The sequence below is a fragment of the Pelophylax lessonae genome (genome assembly GCF_965119305.1).
Source record: "Pelophylax lessonae genome assembly, chromosome: 13".
Classification (NCBI taxonomy): Eukaryota; Metazoa; Chordata; class Amphibia; order Anura; family Ranidae; genus Pelophylax; species Pelophylax lessonae.
The window spans coordinates 50985525-50999533 of NC_138780.1; the positions used below are offsets into that span (position 1 = coordinate 50985525).

The window sequence follows — 14009 nt, forward strand, 5'->3', positions numbered from 1 at the left end:
TGAAAATCTGGGCCATCACTATTTAAGTCTAAACTTAACAAGGTTCTTAGAAGTGTGTCGTAGTATGGACAAAGGAATTTTTAAGGATCACTGAAAAACATTTAATGATGCTCACTAGGCTGGAGAATGTTAAAATACTATTTATTCAGAGCTTTGTACTCAACCAGTCCACTGCCAGGAAGATCATATATAAATGGAACAATTCAACACCTGTTGCTCTACCCAGGAGTAGCAAACCAACAAAGACTACACCAAGAGCACGGCATGTAATACTTCAGGAGGTCCCAAAGAACCCTAGGCCAAAGTCTAGGAAAGTAAAGGCTTCTCTTGCATTAGATATAATGTCAGTGTTCAGGAGTCCAGCATCAGGAAAACACTGAACAATGGTGTACATGGCTGGGTTGCAAAAGGAAAGCCACTACTATCCAAAAATAAATTGATGCCCAACTACAGTTTGAGAAGGAAACACATGGATAAGTCAGAAGACTATCGGAAGAATATTTTGTGATCCCATGAAACCACACAAAAACATTTTGGTTTGAATAAAAAGCATTGTGTTTTGCAAAGGGTAAACACTGCAAGCCAGCATAAGAACCTTATCCCATATGTGAAGCACAGGTGGTGGCATTGTCACAGTCTGAACCTGCTTTTCTAGACTGTTTAAACTGTACTGGAAAGCTCTACAAAGAATTGTCAGAGAACAGAAGCTTAAGAGAAAGTGAGACATGCAGCAAGACAACAACCCTAAACACACAAGTTTATCTAACAAAGCATAGTTAAAGATCAAGAAAGTTGAGTGTTATTGCAACAAAGGTTCAATTACACTTATAGAAAACTCCCTATCACACCAAGCTCTCCCTTCTAGTCTTCTACTCACCTGTCTTTGATTCAGTGAGAATTGGATTGTCCATCCACTTTTTAAAATGTTTTCCTGGCCAGGGCTTTTGCAGGCACCATGAAATTAATCGAGACAAAAAATAAAATACCAGGGAATAGGTGTGATCACGGTATCGGATCCAGATGGATATGATATCTCAGTTTTTTGGTAAGTATAGTACCAGGAACCACAGGCAACCGTAATATTACTATGGGAGAAAAAAGGGGGGTATGTAGAGGGGATATAGATCCTCTCAAGATGGTTGCAATTACTTGGCTCACAAATTTCTGAGGTGCATATTTAAACTTTATTGGTGATTACAAAAATTATTCAAGAAATAAATAAAAAATGACATATACAGTTGACAATAGAGAAAGATGACTAATTAAAATCATCTATTTAGGACATTGTTCTCTGGACAAATAACGATGGGGCAGCTAATACTCTGCATGTACTGTAATTCAATATTTACATGCTTGTTTTGAAAGAAGTTGTATATATTTACCTTTAATTTGCAAGTGATTTACCTCCATAGGCAACATATGGTTCTATAAAAAATACATTGTACAAAAGAAGTGATACACTGTTCCATTGGAGGTACTACTCCCAACTACCACTATCTTTTGAGGGTGGGCAAGGCACGGTGGGGATTATCGCTTCAATTAGCTGCCCCATCGTTATTTGTCCAGAGAACAATGTCCTAAATAGATGATTTTAATTAGTCATCTTTCTCTATTGTCAACTGTATATGTCATTTTTTATTTATTTCTTGAATAATTTTTGTAATCACCAATAAAGTTTAAATATGCACCTCAGAAATTTGTGAGCCAAGTAATTGCAACCATCTTGAGAGGATCTATATCCCCTCTACATACCCCCCTTTTTTCTACCATGAAATTAATCCCTATGTGCTTTTGGTAAGCCCATACTATCTTTAGGTTTGATTAGAAACACTGTCATGTTTTATTGCTGACTGTGTATCCATTTACATAGTCTATCTAGTTCAACCAATAAAAAAGAAAAGAAAAAAAAAATCATACATCCCTTATACACAATCCTCTACCCACAGTTGATCTAGAGGAAGGTGAAAAACCCCAGCAAAGCATTATCCAATTTGCTACAGCAGGGGAAAAATACTTCCTGATCCCCCAAGAGGATCAACTTTACTTAAAAATGTTAGTACCCAGTTATATTATGTACATATAGAAAAGAATCCAGGGCTTTTTTAAAGCAATCTACTGAGCTAGCCAGAACCAGCTCTTGGGGGAGTATATTTCACAGCTGTTACTATGAAGAAACCTTTCCATATTTGGAGATTAAATCTCTTTTCCTCTAGACGTAAAGAGTTTAGGAGATTCATTCTCTCTAGTTGTCCTGGTAACAATTGTCTAAAAATGACACTCAGCCTTGGAATATTTTCTTACAATTCTTGTGTTTGTGGGAAAAGAAGTGAATCAAAATGTCCCACAGCAAAAAATATATATATATACTTTAATCCCATAGAAATATGGTGGCAGGACCTAAAGCAGGCAGGTTCTGCAAAGAAACAGACCATAATCATTGAGTAGAAGCTGTTCTATAAAAAGTAATAGGCTACAATCCCTCCAGCTGATGTTCACAGTTACCAGAAGTATTTAGTTGCAGTTATTGCTGCCCAAGGGAAACACACCAGTTACTAAGGTTCACACTCTTTTACCACAACCAATATCTACAGCAATTCTTTCTACTCAATGATTTCAGTAAGTAACCAAACAATGTGTTTTTTTACTTTTGTTTAATTGGGTTCACATATAATGCTTTTTCAAACAATTTACCTCCACGCTTCGCTAGCTTAGTAACAAGCATGGCATCACATTAGCTAATCTTAGAATTTTGGCAAATAACAGATTACCATTTAAGTCATATTTATGCAGAGATCTTAGTAACTCAAAAGGGTTCAGAAGTGTTAAAGCACCTCTGTGCATTCTAATTTCTGCTGCCCAAATAAAGTATCAAATGGACTTTCACATCAAACGATTCTCTGCCATGAAGAAAAAAATGAAAGTTTAAACTTATATTACAGATTTTCATTTTTTGCCTAATTTGGTTGCAGGCAACTTTTGAACATTTTGTTCTGCTAACACATTTTACTACTTCTGTAAAAACCAAGCATCTTCCTGAATGGCTCTCAAATGAAAATGCTTCTGTTGTAACTGCTTCTCTGTTCACTTTTCTATACTGCTTCTGTTTCTCTATTATGTTTTTGTAGTCTAGCATTTCTACAGCTTGCTTAGCTGAATATTTGCATGCCTAGCAATATGGTACCTTCATTTTTATAAGTACACTTTGTTCATTTTTTTTCAATTACCTCTGTTCTTTAGCAAATTAGAAGGCCGGATGAAAACAAAGTCGTTACTAATAGAGTTGGATCCTTAAAAGTAAATATACTTTAAAACCTTATGTAAAAATATATACTAAAGCCCTTTGTCCTATTATTTTAATTATATTGTTGTTTTTTATTTAGAACTTCTGTTATAATTGTCTAATTTTTTTTTTTTTTAACTACCCAAAAATTTGCCATTACCAGTCTGTTTATAGTGCTCAATGAAGAGGTAACTTCCTGTTTGGGGTATTGGCCACAATGTTGTTTTTTTTTTTTTAAACCACATCATTGAGACTTATGATCACTCATGAACAGTATAAATATACAAAGGGGGTTATTAATTAGATGTATATAGGGGTTTATGATGAAAGTGGCCAAATGTGATAAACAGTACATATCTGTGAGTTTAGGTCAGCCTAACAGTAAAACTGCATGTACTAGCTGTTAAAAATGAGAGAAGACAGATCGCAGGATTATCTAAAAAAATACAAAATTATTTGCTGCCTCTCTGTGTGCACAAACCTTCAGGAAGCTCTCTAAAGCCCTGTATCAGCAGGCTTTTTGGGCTTGTGTCAATCGACCGATGCAGTTTGAGAAATTTCTTAGATCTTTCAGAGTTCACTGGCTGATGCATTTGGCCTGCATTGAACTCCTAACATTTGACCTAATTAGAAGCTCACTAAATCCATTTCAAGCTGCTTATGCACTCTTGACTTTGCATGGGGAGTGATGTGAAAAGCCTGCCGACACAGACCCTAAAGCACTTTATTTACTTATGTGTCAGGTCAACAGATTCCTGCTATTAAGTCACTTTGTAAAAAATATCTGTCACTGTTCAGACTTTATAGGAAAAACTGATTTATTAAACACACATTAGAACACCCTACTTTCCCGGCACTAGGGTGTGATTTAGAGAGGTGCTTATACAAACACAAAGGCCCTTAATTCATCAAGCTTCAATGGTGCTTAAGCATGCTAAAATGAAATACAGTATTGTTGACAGGCCATTTTGGCATACTGTTAATGCTGCTTGAAATTTGATGAATCAGGGTGAAAGACCCTAAAGTAAGTAACAGCTAACACCTAAAGCCCATTGGTAATTACTCTGAAAACATCCGTATACTTTTAGTTTCTTTGCAAGAACAACCACACATTGATGATAAAGTACCATGCAGATGCAACTAACATACAGCCTTATTTACTAAACATTCCAAAGGGCAAAGTGATAAATGATAAGTGCAGGAACTCAAGGTAGCTCATAGGAATTCATTCTGCTGAAGCAAAATCATTTTATGATGACTTCCAATTGGTTGCCTTGGGTTACTGCACCCAATATCTAGCCTTTTTTTTTTTCTTCGCTTTGTTTATTGATAAGACCAATAACTTCTATCTGTAGAAGAAGCATGTATAAGGCTCCTTTTTAAGGGCAATACCCCCCCCCCCCCACACTTTAAGTGTACATTTTAAAAATCCCTTGGAATTATTGATTATGCGTGACTGAGTGACAGAGTGACTGTACTTTAGACTGTGTGAGCAAATGTATTATGCATATTAATATTTTGGCCTGAACACCCATTTTGTAAAAATATATTTATCAGGCTTCATACATGTATTATGACTGATTAATTACAAGTAGTATTAGCTAGCCAGATTTTGTCCATAACTTTGGCAATTTTACAATTTTAATAAATTGTTTTATCCACCATCTGTCCCATCATCTTTTTGTTTAACTCCTGCAGAGAATTACAGACTCGTATACCGACAGATTGATGTAGCTTTTAAAAATTACATGTAAGGCTTATTAAAGAATATATAACTGTATTAAATGTCTTAAAAATATAGTTCTGCTTTATAAGCTATCTAGTGTAATTTGTTTCTGGGCATTTATGTGCTGGGAGATATAAAGTACTGATAACAAGTTTCAGAACCCCAAGGATTTTTCAGAATTTCTGCATGATCAACTCCTGTGATGTGACCTTTATTTTAGTCATAATAGTACCCTAAAAAAAGTGTGCCTGTTGGGGCATAATCACATGGGTTGTAGTTTTACAGAGAAAAAACTGACACCGGTAGGGGATGTGTTGCAAAAACATATTTTTTGTCAAATTAAAGAAATACAAAATAGTAAAAGGCCCTTACAATTAGAAATATAGTGTTGTATGGTAAAAAACGACAGTCTTACTTAAAAGAGAACACACACATTTTATTTGATATATATATTTTTTTAAGTAAATGCTTTAATCAATCAAGTGCAAGGTGAAATGTAAAAAGTATGTGAAACTTTAGGGTCATGATGACTTGAAAAGTTTTTGAATTGACCTATTCTGCTAAAATAAGGCTTGTGCAATATTTCACCTGTTCTGTCCAAAAAAATTCTAAGTTGATTTTTACAAATTTTTCCTGATATACAGTATGACCTGAGAACTTTAGATGAACTATTTTTCTCATAAGACAGAAATGACTTATTAAAGCGGTTTTGAAATTATTTAAACCTCAATCAATCTATAATAAGACAGGTAATGTTTAGCATTTTGTCTGCTGTCCCTAACCTACAAAAATGAATACAAGAGCACACTATGCAGTCCTGAAAGAGATGAAAAAATAAACCCAGGCTAAAAATCTATTGCACTGGATAACATCTGCATTCATGGTTTCTGACTTGGTATTGATCATCCATTGCTAATTTCACAAAGATTAATTTTGATGAGGTTTTAAAGGATTTGTGGGAAACAAAACATGGAAAAAAAACTTCATAGATTACCAGTAGACACACATGCACAGGCTATATCTCCTTTCCTTTCGATTAAACATTAATAACAGCATGTATGCAATAGGGACACACAAAAGTTACTTTTTGATCCAGTAAATTGCTTCCCTAGGAAAGAGGACTCCAGGCATTAAGTGATCACAGGAATGGGCTTATGATCTTGGATTAGTATGTCCGTCCCATTGTGAAATCCTCCTGAGACCTTGCTTTACAGGTTTATATTGGGAACTTTGTAGCCCCTTCTGCTTTGTCCTTACAATAATCTATGAAATGTGTTTCTGCCTGAAAACTCGAGATGACAGAACAGTACCATAAATACCATATGGTCAAATTGTGAAGAGGAGTTCATTGTTTAGCTCTATTAAGAGAGTGACTGTACTTTTAGTCTTTGTGGTCAAGTGTATAATAGGGAAGATGAGTGTGCTTCTCACCTGTGTTTCCCTTGAGGATGGCATCCAGAGAAGCCCTATATAGTCTTTTCCATGTAAAATGAAGTTGCACTGGGAATTTTCAAGGTCAAGTTGGCAGACCAATGTTTTTCTAGGGAGGAGTTGCAGATAGATTTGCTAGAGTTGATCAAATTGGATAAGAAATTAACATCTCCCTTTGGAATGGTGTGGAAGATGTTTAAACTACATGCCCGCACACTTCTATCCACCTGTTTAATTCAACTCAAAGCCTCTTCTAAACTAATGCTTAAACATGCAACAGACAGATTGCAAAAACTAGAAGAGACATTTAATAGAAGTGATCATTAACATTAAATTACAGACACGACTTGTTACACCACTGCATATAGAAAAAGCAAAATAACGCTGCTTCTTCTGCAAACAAAACATTTTTTGAACACAGAGAAGGCTCTGGTAAATTACTAGCTTATCTAGCCCATCTGCACACAAAATCTCCAGTAGTTGTCTCCTTGACTGATACGGACGGGAATGCCATTGCTGCTTCTCCACAGGTAGCCACTGAATTTTATAGTAGTTATACTCATCTCAGGTTGCTCAACCCCTACTTGCCACACAAACTTACTTACAAACCATTAAATTCCCCCCGCCTTTCTGATGATCAAGTTACACTTTTAGAGGCACCTATTTCACCTGATATTACCACTGCTCTATCACAGCTAGCCACATCTAAAGCTCTGGGATCAGATGGCCTACCACTTGAATTTTATGCCACATATTCTGAAGTTCTTATTCCAAAACTACATGCCCTTTACCAATACATATTTGTATTCTGCATTCTCCCATCATCCATGCAGGAAGCTCAGATTATAGTCATTCCAAAACCGGGTGAATAAGGTTATACTCTCCCTGATCCATCCTGATCAAACAGGCTTCATGCTGGGGAAAAATACTGCTATGAATATTAGACATCTATTTATGAACATACAGGTAACCCATGAGGAAACGGGCACACGGGTGGTAGTGGCTTTAGACACAGCTAAAGCCTTTGATTTTGTGGAATGGAATTATTTGTGGAAGTGTCTCTGCAACTTCAGGTTTGGCCCTTATTTCACAAAATGTGTTCAGCTCCTTTATCAGTCACCAAAAGCTCAAGTATTTGTCAACTGCTGGCTATTTGATCAATTTTCCCTGGAGAGAGGCACTTGCCAAGGCTGTCCCCTCTCCCCTTTGCTTTATGCATTGACAGCTGAGCCTTTGGCCATCACTGTGACAGACGCAGGTATCCGATCCCTGTCGTCCTCACTAACTCATGACAAAAGACCAGCCAATCTCACACCGCGCTGTCACTTACATAACGATGCCAATCTCAGCTGCACCCTGCACAAAGATTTGCCAGCTCACGGGACCACAATGCAGGTGCCAGCAGCCTTAAAGCGATTGTCACTGGGCTTATTAACCCTTTAACTGCCACTTGGACCGAGCAGGTGGAACTTGTAATTTTAACAATGCCAATTATGATTTTAGAAAACTTGTCTGTAACACACTGTCACTACAGACCGGTATGTTCATAGGGTTTTTCCTATACAATAGCACTCTGCAAGAGATATGTTCTTTGTTAGCTTGCATTAGGAGCTTAGGGACAAGGTTAACACTTTACAAAATACAATTTTAATAATAAAAAGATGGTGCAAATAAAATATTTACAGGAAAAGGTGTTAAAAAATAGACATTATTCAGCAACAGGTAGAATTGAGGAGGAATAATACTTGCAATCAATGTCCTGGGTGTTGTCAGTCAATTTGCCAGGTATTATCCGTTCCCAAGCTTGACAGGTTTTCCTGATTTGATGGTAAAGGAGAACTCTCAAACTGTCCTGGCATTTCCCTTTTCTTTAGGATCAAAGGGGTGTTGACAGGGACCCTCTGACCAATCGTCTGGTCATCTCGTCTAGGGTGTGGTTGCTGGGAGGTCTCTACATTCATGACCATGTCTCAGATACAATCTTCAATAAGTGTTCATATCTCAGAATATCTCTAGTTTACAGTTTGCGAGCAGATTAATATCCAGCTGACATAAGGATGTCTGGACTTGAAATGTTACAAATTATCTGAGGAAAGTAAATATATCCATTTTATGGCTGTGCTATTATTATTTTGGGAGTTATGGAATGTACTGGAAAGATGGAGTCTACTGAGACACAGAATGTAGATTCCACTGAGGAATTTAGGACCCAAGTCTGTTAACTTTTCTAGTCACTGAAACACTTTTATGGGCCCTGAGTTAGGTATTGGAATTTGATAAGAGGTGTCTGGCATGAAGAGGTTGTGGATTGTATGAGCTGAAGGAGAAGGCTGGGGGGGGGGGGTCACTGCAGCTGCTTCTTAGGACAAGTTGGCATGGAAGACTTGTGGCCTGAACAAAATGGTTGCTACGCACACAGCTATGCGTTAGCCCAGTATGCATGACCATTACAGTCGCCATTAGATCTGACCCTAATATCTCTGGTCTAAAAGTGGGATATATATAATATAACAGAAAAAATTGGCCTATATGCCGATAATTCAATTCTATTTTTGGCAGACTCTTCACCAGCTGCCTTACGTACTATAGAATGTATCGGGGAACATTCCCTCCTGCCGATTAACTGGTCCAAATATTATCCCTTGACCACTAACCCCCCCCCCCCTCTTCCTTTACCCAGGGTGTCCTCTATTAAATATTTAGGAGTATTGGTTATCAGACAGCTTAAAGATTATATACCCCTAAATATGGAATCCCTACAGTATCCCACAAAAGTAAGTACACCCCTCACATTTTTGTAAACATTTTATTATATCTGAACATGTAACAACACTGAAGAAATTACACTTTGTTACAATGTAAAGTAGTGAGCAGCCTGAACTGGTAATGCAAGGCAGGATTGATCCATGCTTTCATGTTGTTTATGCCAAATTCTGACCCTACCATCTGAAAGTAGCAGCTGAAATTAAGACTCATCAGACCAGGCAACTTTTTTCAATCTTCTGTTGTCCAATTTTGGTGAGCCTGTGAGAATTGTAGCCTAAGTTCCCTGTTCTTAGCTGACAGGAGTGGCACTCTGTGTACTGCTCTAGCCCATCTGCTTCAAGGTTGGATGTGCTCTGTGTTCGGAGATAGTTTTCTGCATACCTTGGTTGTAATGAGTGGTTATTTGAGTTACTGTTTCCTTTCTATCATCTCAAACCAGTCTGCCCATTCTCCTCTGACATCAACAAGGCATTTTCGTCCACACAACGGCCGCTTACTGGATATTTTCTCGTTTTGGGACTATTTTCTGTAAACCCTAGAGATGGATATACGTGAAAATCCCAGTAGATCAGCAATTTTTTACATATTTAGACCAGCCCGTCTGGCACCAACAACCATGCCACCTTCAAAGTCTCTTAAATCCCCTTTCTTCCCCATTCTGATGCTCGTTTTAAAATTCAGCAAGTCATCTTCACCACATCTAGATGCCTAAATGCATTTAGTTGCTGTCATGTGATTAGCTGATTAGCAATTTGTGTTACCAAGCAATTAAACTGTTATATCTAATACAGTGGCCAGTGAGTATATATGATAATAATAGCTACATTTTTTGTGCCCCATTTTGTAATTGAAAATAAAGTTTCCTTTTTGGAAATTTGTAAATGATGGATTCCTTTAGGCTTACTTGTTTGACTATTTAATTATTATTGGTAAGTACAGTAAATATGGATGTTTTGACAAAATGCCCTAAAACATTTCAACATTTGGATATCAATCTCACATAATTGTTTTATTCCCGTTCTCTCCTTTTCTTCAGTCGGTAGTTGGAAATCCTTTACAAAACTTTGAAGCCATAGCCCAAAGTCCATCATTTGTCACAATTCCTTTGGGTTCCTAAGAATTCTCCAGTGGGTATTGCTTGAATAAGTGTTAAAAGATATTTTCTTTTGTAATGCATAATTTATTTCCTTAAGTGTTTTTCCAAAGTGGTACTCCGTTTCATCCCTTCCTCCCAAATTGTATGTCTGGGGAAAAAAATATATATTTATTACATCTCTGCAATACATGCACATTTTCCTATGTATTATCCCTTTAATGTGCAAATACAAACAAGTAGACTGTCCCTTGAATATCATTTGATCCTTTTTTATAAACCCTATACAATTTCTTACTAAGGACTCCCACATCTTAAGGAAATCATAATGTGAAAATAACGGGCCACTTTAGCAAGCTGACAGTAGGTTTTTTTTTATACATCTTATTCATCAATACAACATTATTCTCGTGAACCTGGTTAAAAAAACAATTGTGGCTACTTTATTGTTCATGGACTATGGGACATGAAACATACTGATACTTTTAAATAGTATTATTCATTAATTTGTGATTGTGCCCAGTTAAGATTAGACTTTGGCTATATTTCTTTTTTTTTTTTTGTAGTGTGGTATATTTTGCATTATTTTTGTATATACATTTCTGTATAAAAAAAGATTTCTGTTTATGAAAACCAACAACATACCCCCTACTGGGTCTAATAAAAATTCTCTCTCTTCCCCCTTGAATGGAATCCCTAGCTAGATTTAATTGGTAGCGCCATCAGGGGTTTAAAGATGTATATTATTTACTATTTTTATTTTATTACTTAATTATTTTTAAGAGACACATGCAGCCCAAAACTCTGAGTTTTATCAATATTTACAACTGCAACATTTTCTTTTTTTCTTCATTGCAGTGGACTCCTACTCCCCTTGTCCTAAGAGCTTTTGAGAGTAAATGCCATCTTATTCCTCGCACTCAAGGCCCCATTTCCTTAATACAAGTCTATATTTGACCCTGCAAATCTTTTTGCAAATGAGATTTTATGTTTTAATGACAGGAGGTACCTGGACATCTCACATTGAGCGGCAAAACAAATTACTTTTATCGTCAATGCCATCAAAAAACCAATAGCCTTCTCTTGGAAATCCCCAATATAAACTTCTCTGAGGTTATTTCTCCACTGAGCCCAGGTTTAAAACACACTGTAGCCAATTTGAAACCGTGCTGAACTCGCACGATTTCAAACTGGCATTTAAGTCCGACTTCAGGGGCGACTACACAGACATCTGTGCGGGTTCCTGCACAGATGTCTATGGAAATCTCCCCCGAAGTCGCCAAAAGTAGTACAGAAACTACTTTTGGAAATCGGTGCGGCGTCGCACCGATTTGGACAGTGCAATTGTCAGCAATTGGCTCCATATTGACATGCAATTTGACATGTCAAATCGCATGTCAAATCAAACCAATGTGAATGTAGGCTAAATTGGATTACGATTAACCACTTAAGGACCATGCCTATTTTTGACACTTGTTGTTTACAAGTTAAAATCAGTATTTTTTGCTAGAAAATTACTTAGAACCCCCAAACATGATATATATATATATTTTTAGCAGAGACCCTAGAGCGGTGATGGCGAACCTAGGCACCCCAGATGTTTTGGAACTACATTTCCCATGATGCTCATGCACTCTGTATATAGTTGAGCATCATGGGAAATATAGTTCCAAAACATTTGGGGTGTCAAGGTTCGCCATCACGGCCCTAGAGTATAAAATGGAAATTGTTACAATACTTTGGCACACCGTGTTTGCGCAGCGGTCTTACAAACGCAATGTTTTTGAAAAAAATGCACTTTTTTTAATTAAAAATACGAAAACAGTAAAGTTAGCCCAATTTTATTCTATATGTTGAAAGATAATGTTACGCCGAGTAAATTGATACCCAACATGTCATGCTTTAAAATTATCTAGAGATACAGAGGAGGTCTAGTGGTAGAATTATTGCTCTCACTCGAACGATCTAGGTGATGTGTGGTTTGAACACCGTTTGCATATGTGGGCATGACTTGTGTAGGCGTTCGGTTCTGTGTGAAAACTCGGAGGTACGGGGTGATTTAAATTTTTTTTTTCTTATTTGTTTTATTTGATTTTTACACTGTCCCTTTAAAAAAAATTATCTTTTTTTTCCTATTACAAGGAATGTAAACATCCCTTGTAGTAGACATAGCCCGGACAGGTCCTCTTTAGTATGAGATCTGGGGTCAAAAAGACCTCAGATCTCAAACTTACAGTTAAAAGCAATAAAAAAAATCGGCCCTTTAAGGCCATTGGACAGAAGTGACGTTTGGCGTTGTTCCGGTGCTCCGTTCCGGTGCTCCAAGGGCATAGAGTTGAGTAGGGCCATCTTGCCCTCACTTGACTTCCTGCCCATCCGCACGGGGGATCAGATCGTTTTCCCCGTTCCCGACAGCTCAGGTAAGCGGGGAAAACGACCGGGAAGCTGCAGGAGGGGGAAGGGCACCTCTCCCGCCACCCATAAAAGTGATCCTGTATGTTAAAGCGGACCGCCCGCGTGTAAAAAAATGCTGAAGTTATGGCAGCTATCTGCTGCCATAACCCTGGTATTTAACGTCAAAGTAGCAACATAAATACACGGTGGGTGGACCGGAAGTGGTTAAAGAAAAGCTATCAGCTATTACCCACAAGAAATTCCTTAAGATATGGTCCTCATGGATCTCATACTTCCAGCCAGAACAAAGGGCATTATACCTTTGAGTTACGTGGATGCCCAGTGGGCCCAGAGGAGGAGGGAATTCACCCCCCCACCAAATTATCCTCCTTTCCTTTTATTAAATTATTTCTCTCTTCCTCTTTCTCCTTTTCTGGCAGATTCTTTACCAACCTACGTTAGATATAATGATCATCAATGAAAATGGATGCAAAAAATAAAGAAATCAACAACTACAATAATTTCCTTTTTCCAGAAATATTGTGTGTGCTGTTTGTTAAATAAGACTGTCTTATACCTTAAGGGCCAGTTCACACCATGCCCGCACAGGAACTCGCTATGCGTTTCTGTGCGATTTACACCACATTCAAAATGCAGTCCATTTGCGATCTGCAGCAAGTGACAATATTAACTTAACGACACCCCATTCGTAGATTGCAAATGCATGCAAATCAGATCAAATTTTAGAATCCACTGATTTAGTATATTCCTGAAGGCTAAACAAACTTAACAACTGATTTCTTACTGGACTTCAAAATAAGAGATTGTAAATTTTAGGTATTCTAAAAAAAAAAGCACAATGCAACTGCATTGATACTCAAAACGAGGCCCACTCTAAGTCTTATACTTGCATGTACTTGCTCAGTCAAGATTTTCACTGTGTTGCCTGTTTAGTGCTGCACAATCTGTTTTTTAAAGTATTTGCAATCAAGTCCAGTTCTTTCAACACTTGTGCTCTGAATTCCTTTGCAGAGTTCATACTATGTTTTGGCAGCCGCAACCAACAGTGAAGGATTTGAAGAAGAGATAGTGCAGCGCCGAGCAGGCTACTCAATGGAGGAGGGACAGATAGGTGTTATTACAAGAAATTATTAGGCCAGTGTTGTATAGTGATGGTGGATTTATCTTCTCACTAGTAAATTGTAACTAAATCGAGAAATATATCAGTATTTTTATTTATTGATTTCAGTTAAAGCTGAACTTTAGGCAAACGGCTAAATACACAATTGGAATGGTAGCTGTTTTTCTGTTAAGCCACT

General features: G+C 37.3%; 1 protein-coding gene across 20 annotated transcripts in view; it reads left to right on the plus strand.

Moving 5' to 3' along the window:
* The window catches only part of GPHN (gephyrin), an 868578-nt gene that overhangs the window by 635194 nt on the left and 219375 nt on the right, over window positions 1–14009 (plus strand). For 7 of the 20 annotated variants that reach the window (XM_082242578.1, XM_082242574.1, XM_082242561.1 and 4 more), the window contains one exon: window positions 3238–3294. The exons of the other annotated variants lie outside the window; for them this stretch is intronic. In XM_082242578.1, coding sequence (XP_082098704.1) covers window positions 3238–3294 — 57 coding nt within the window. The remainder of the gene's footprint in view (window positions 1–3237; window positions 3295–14009) is intronic. 20 annotated transcript variants of the gene reach the window in all.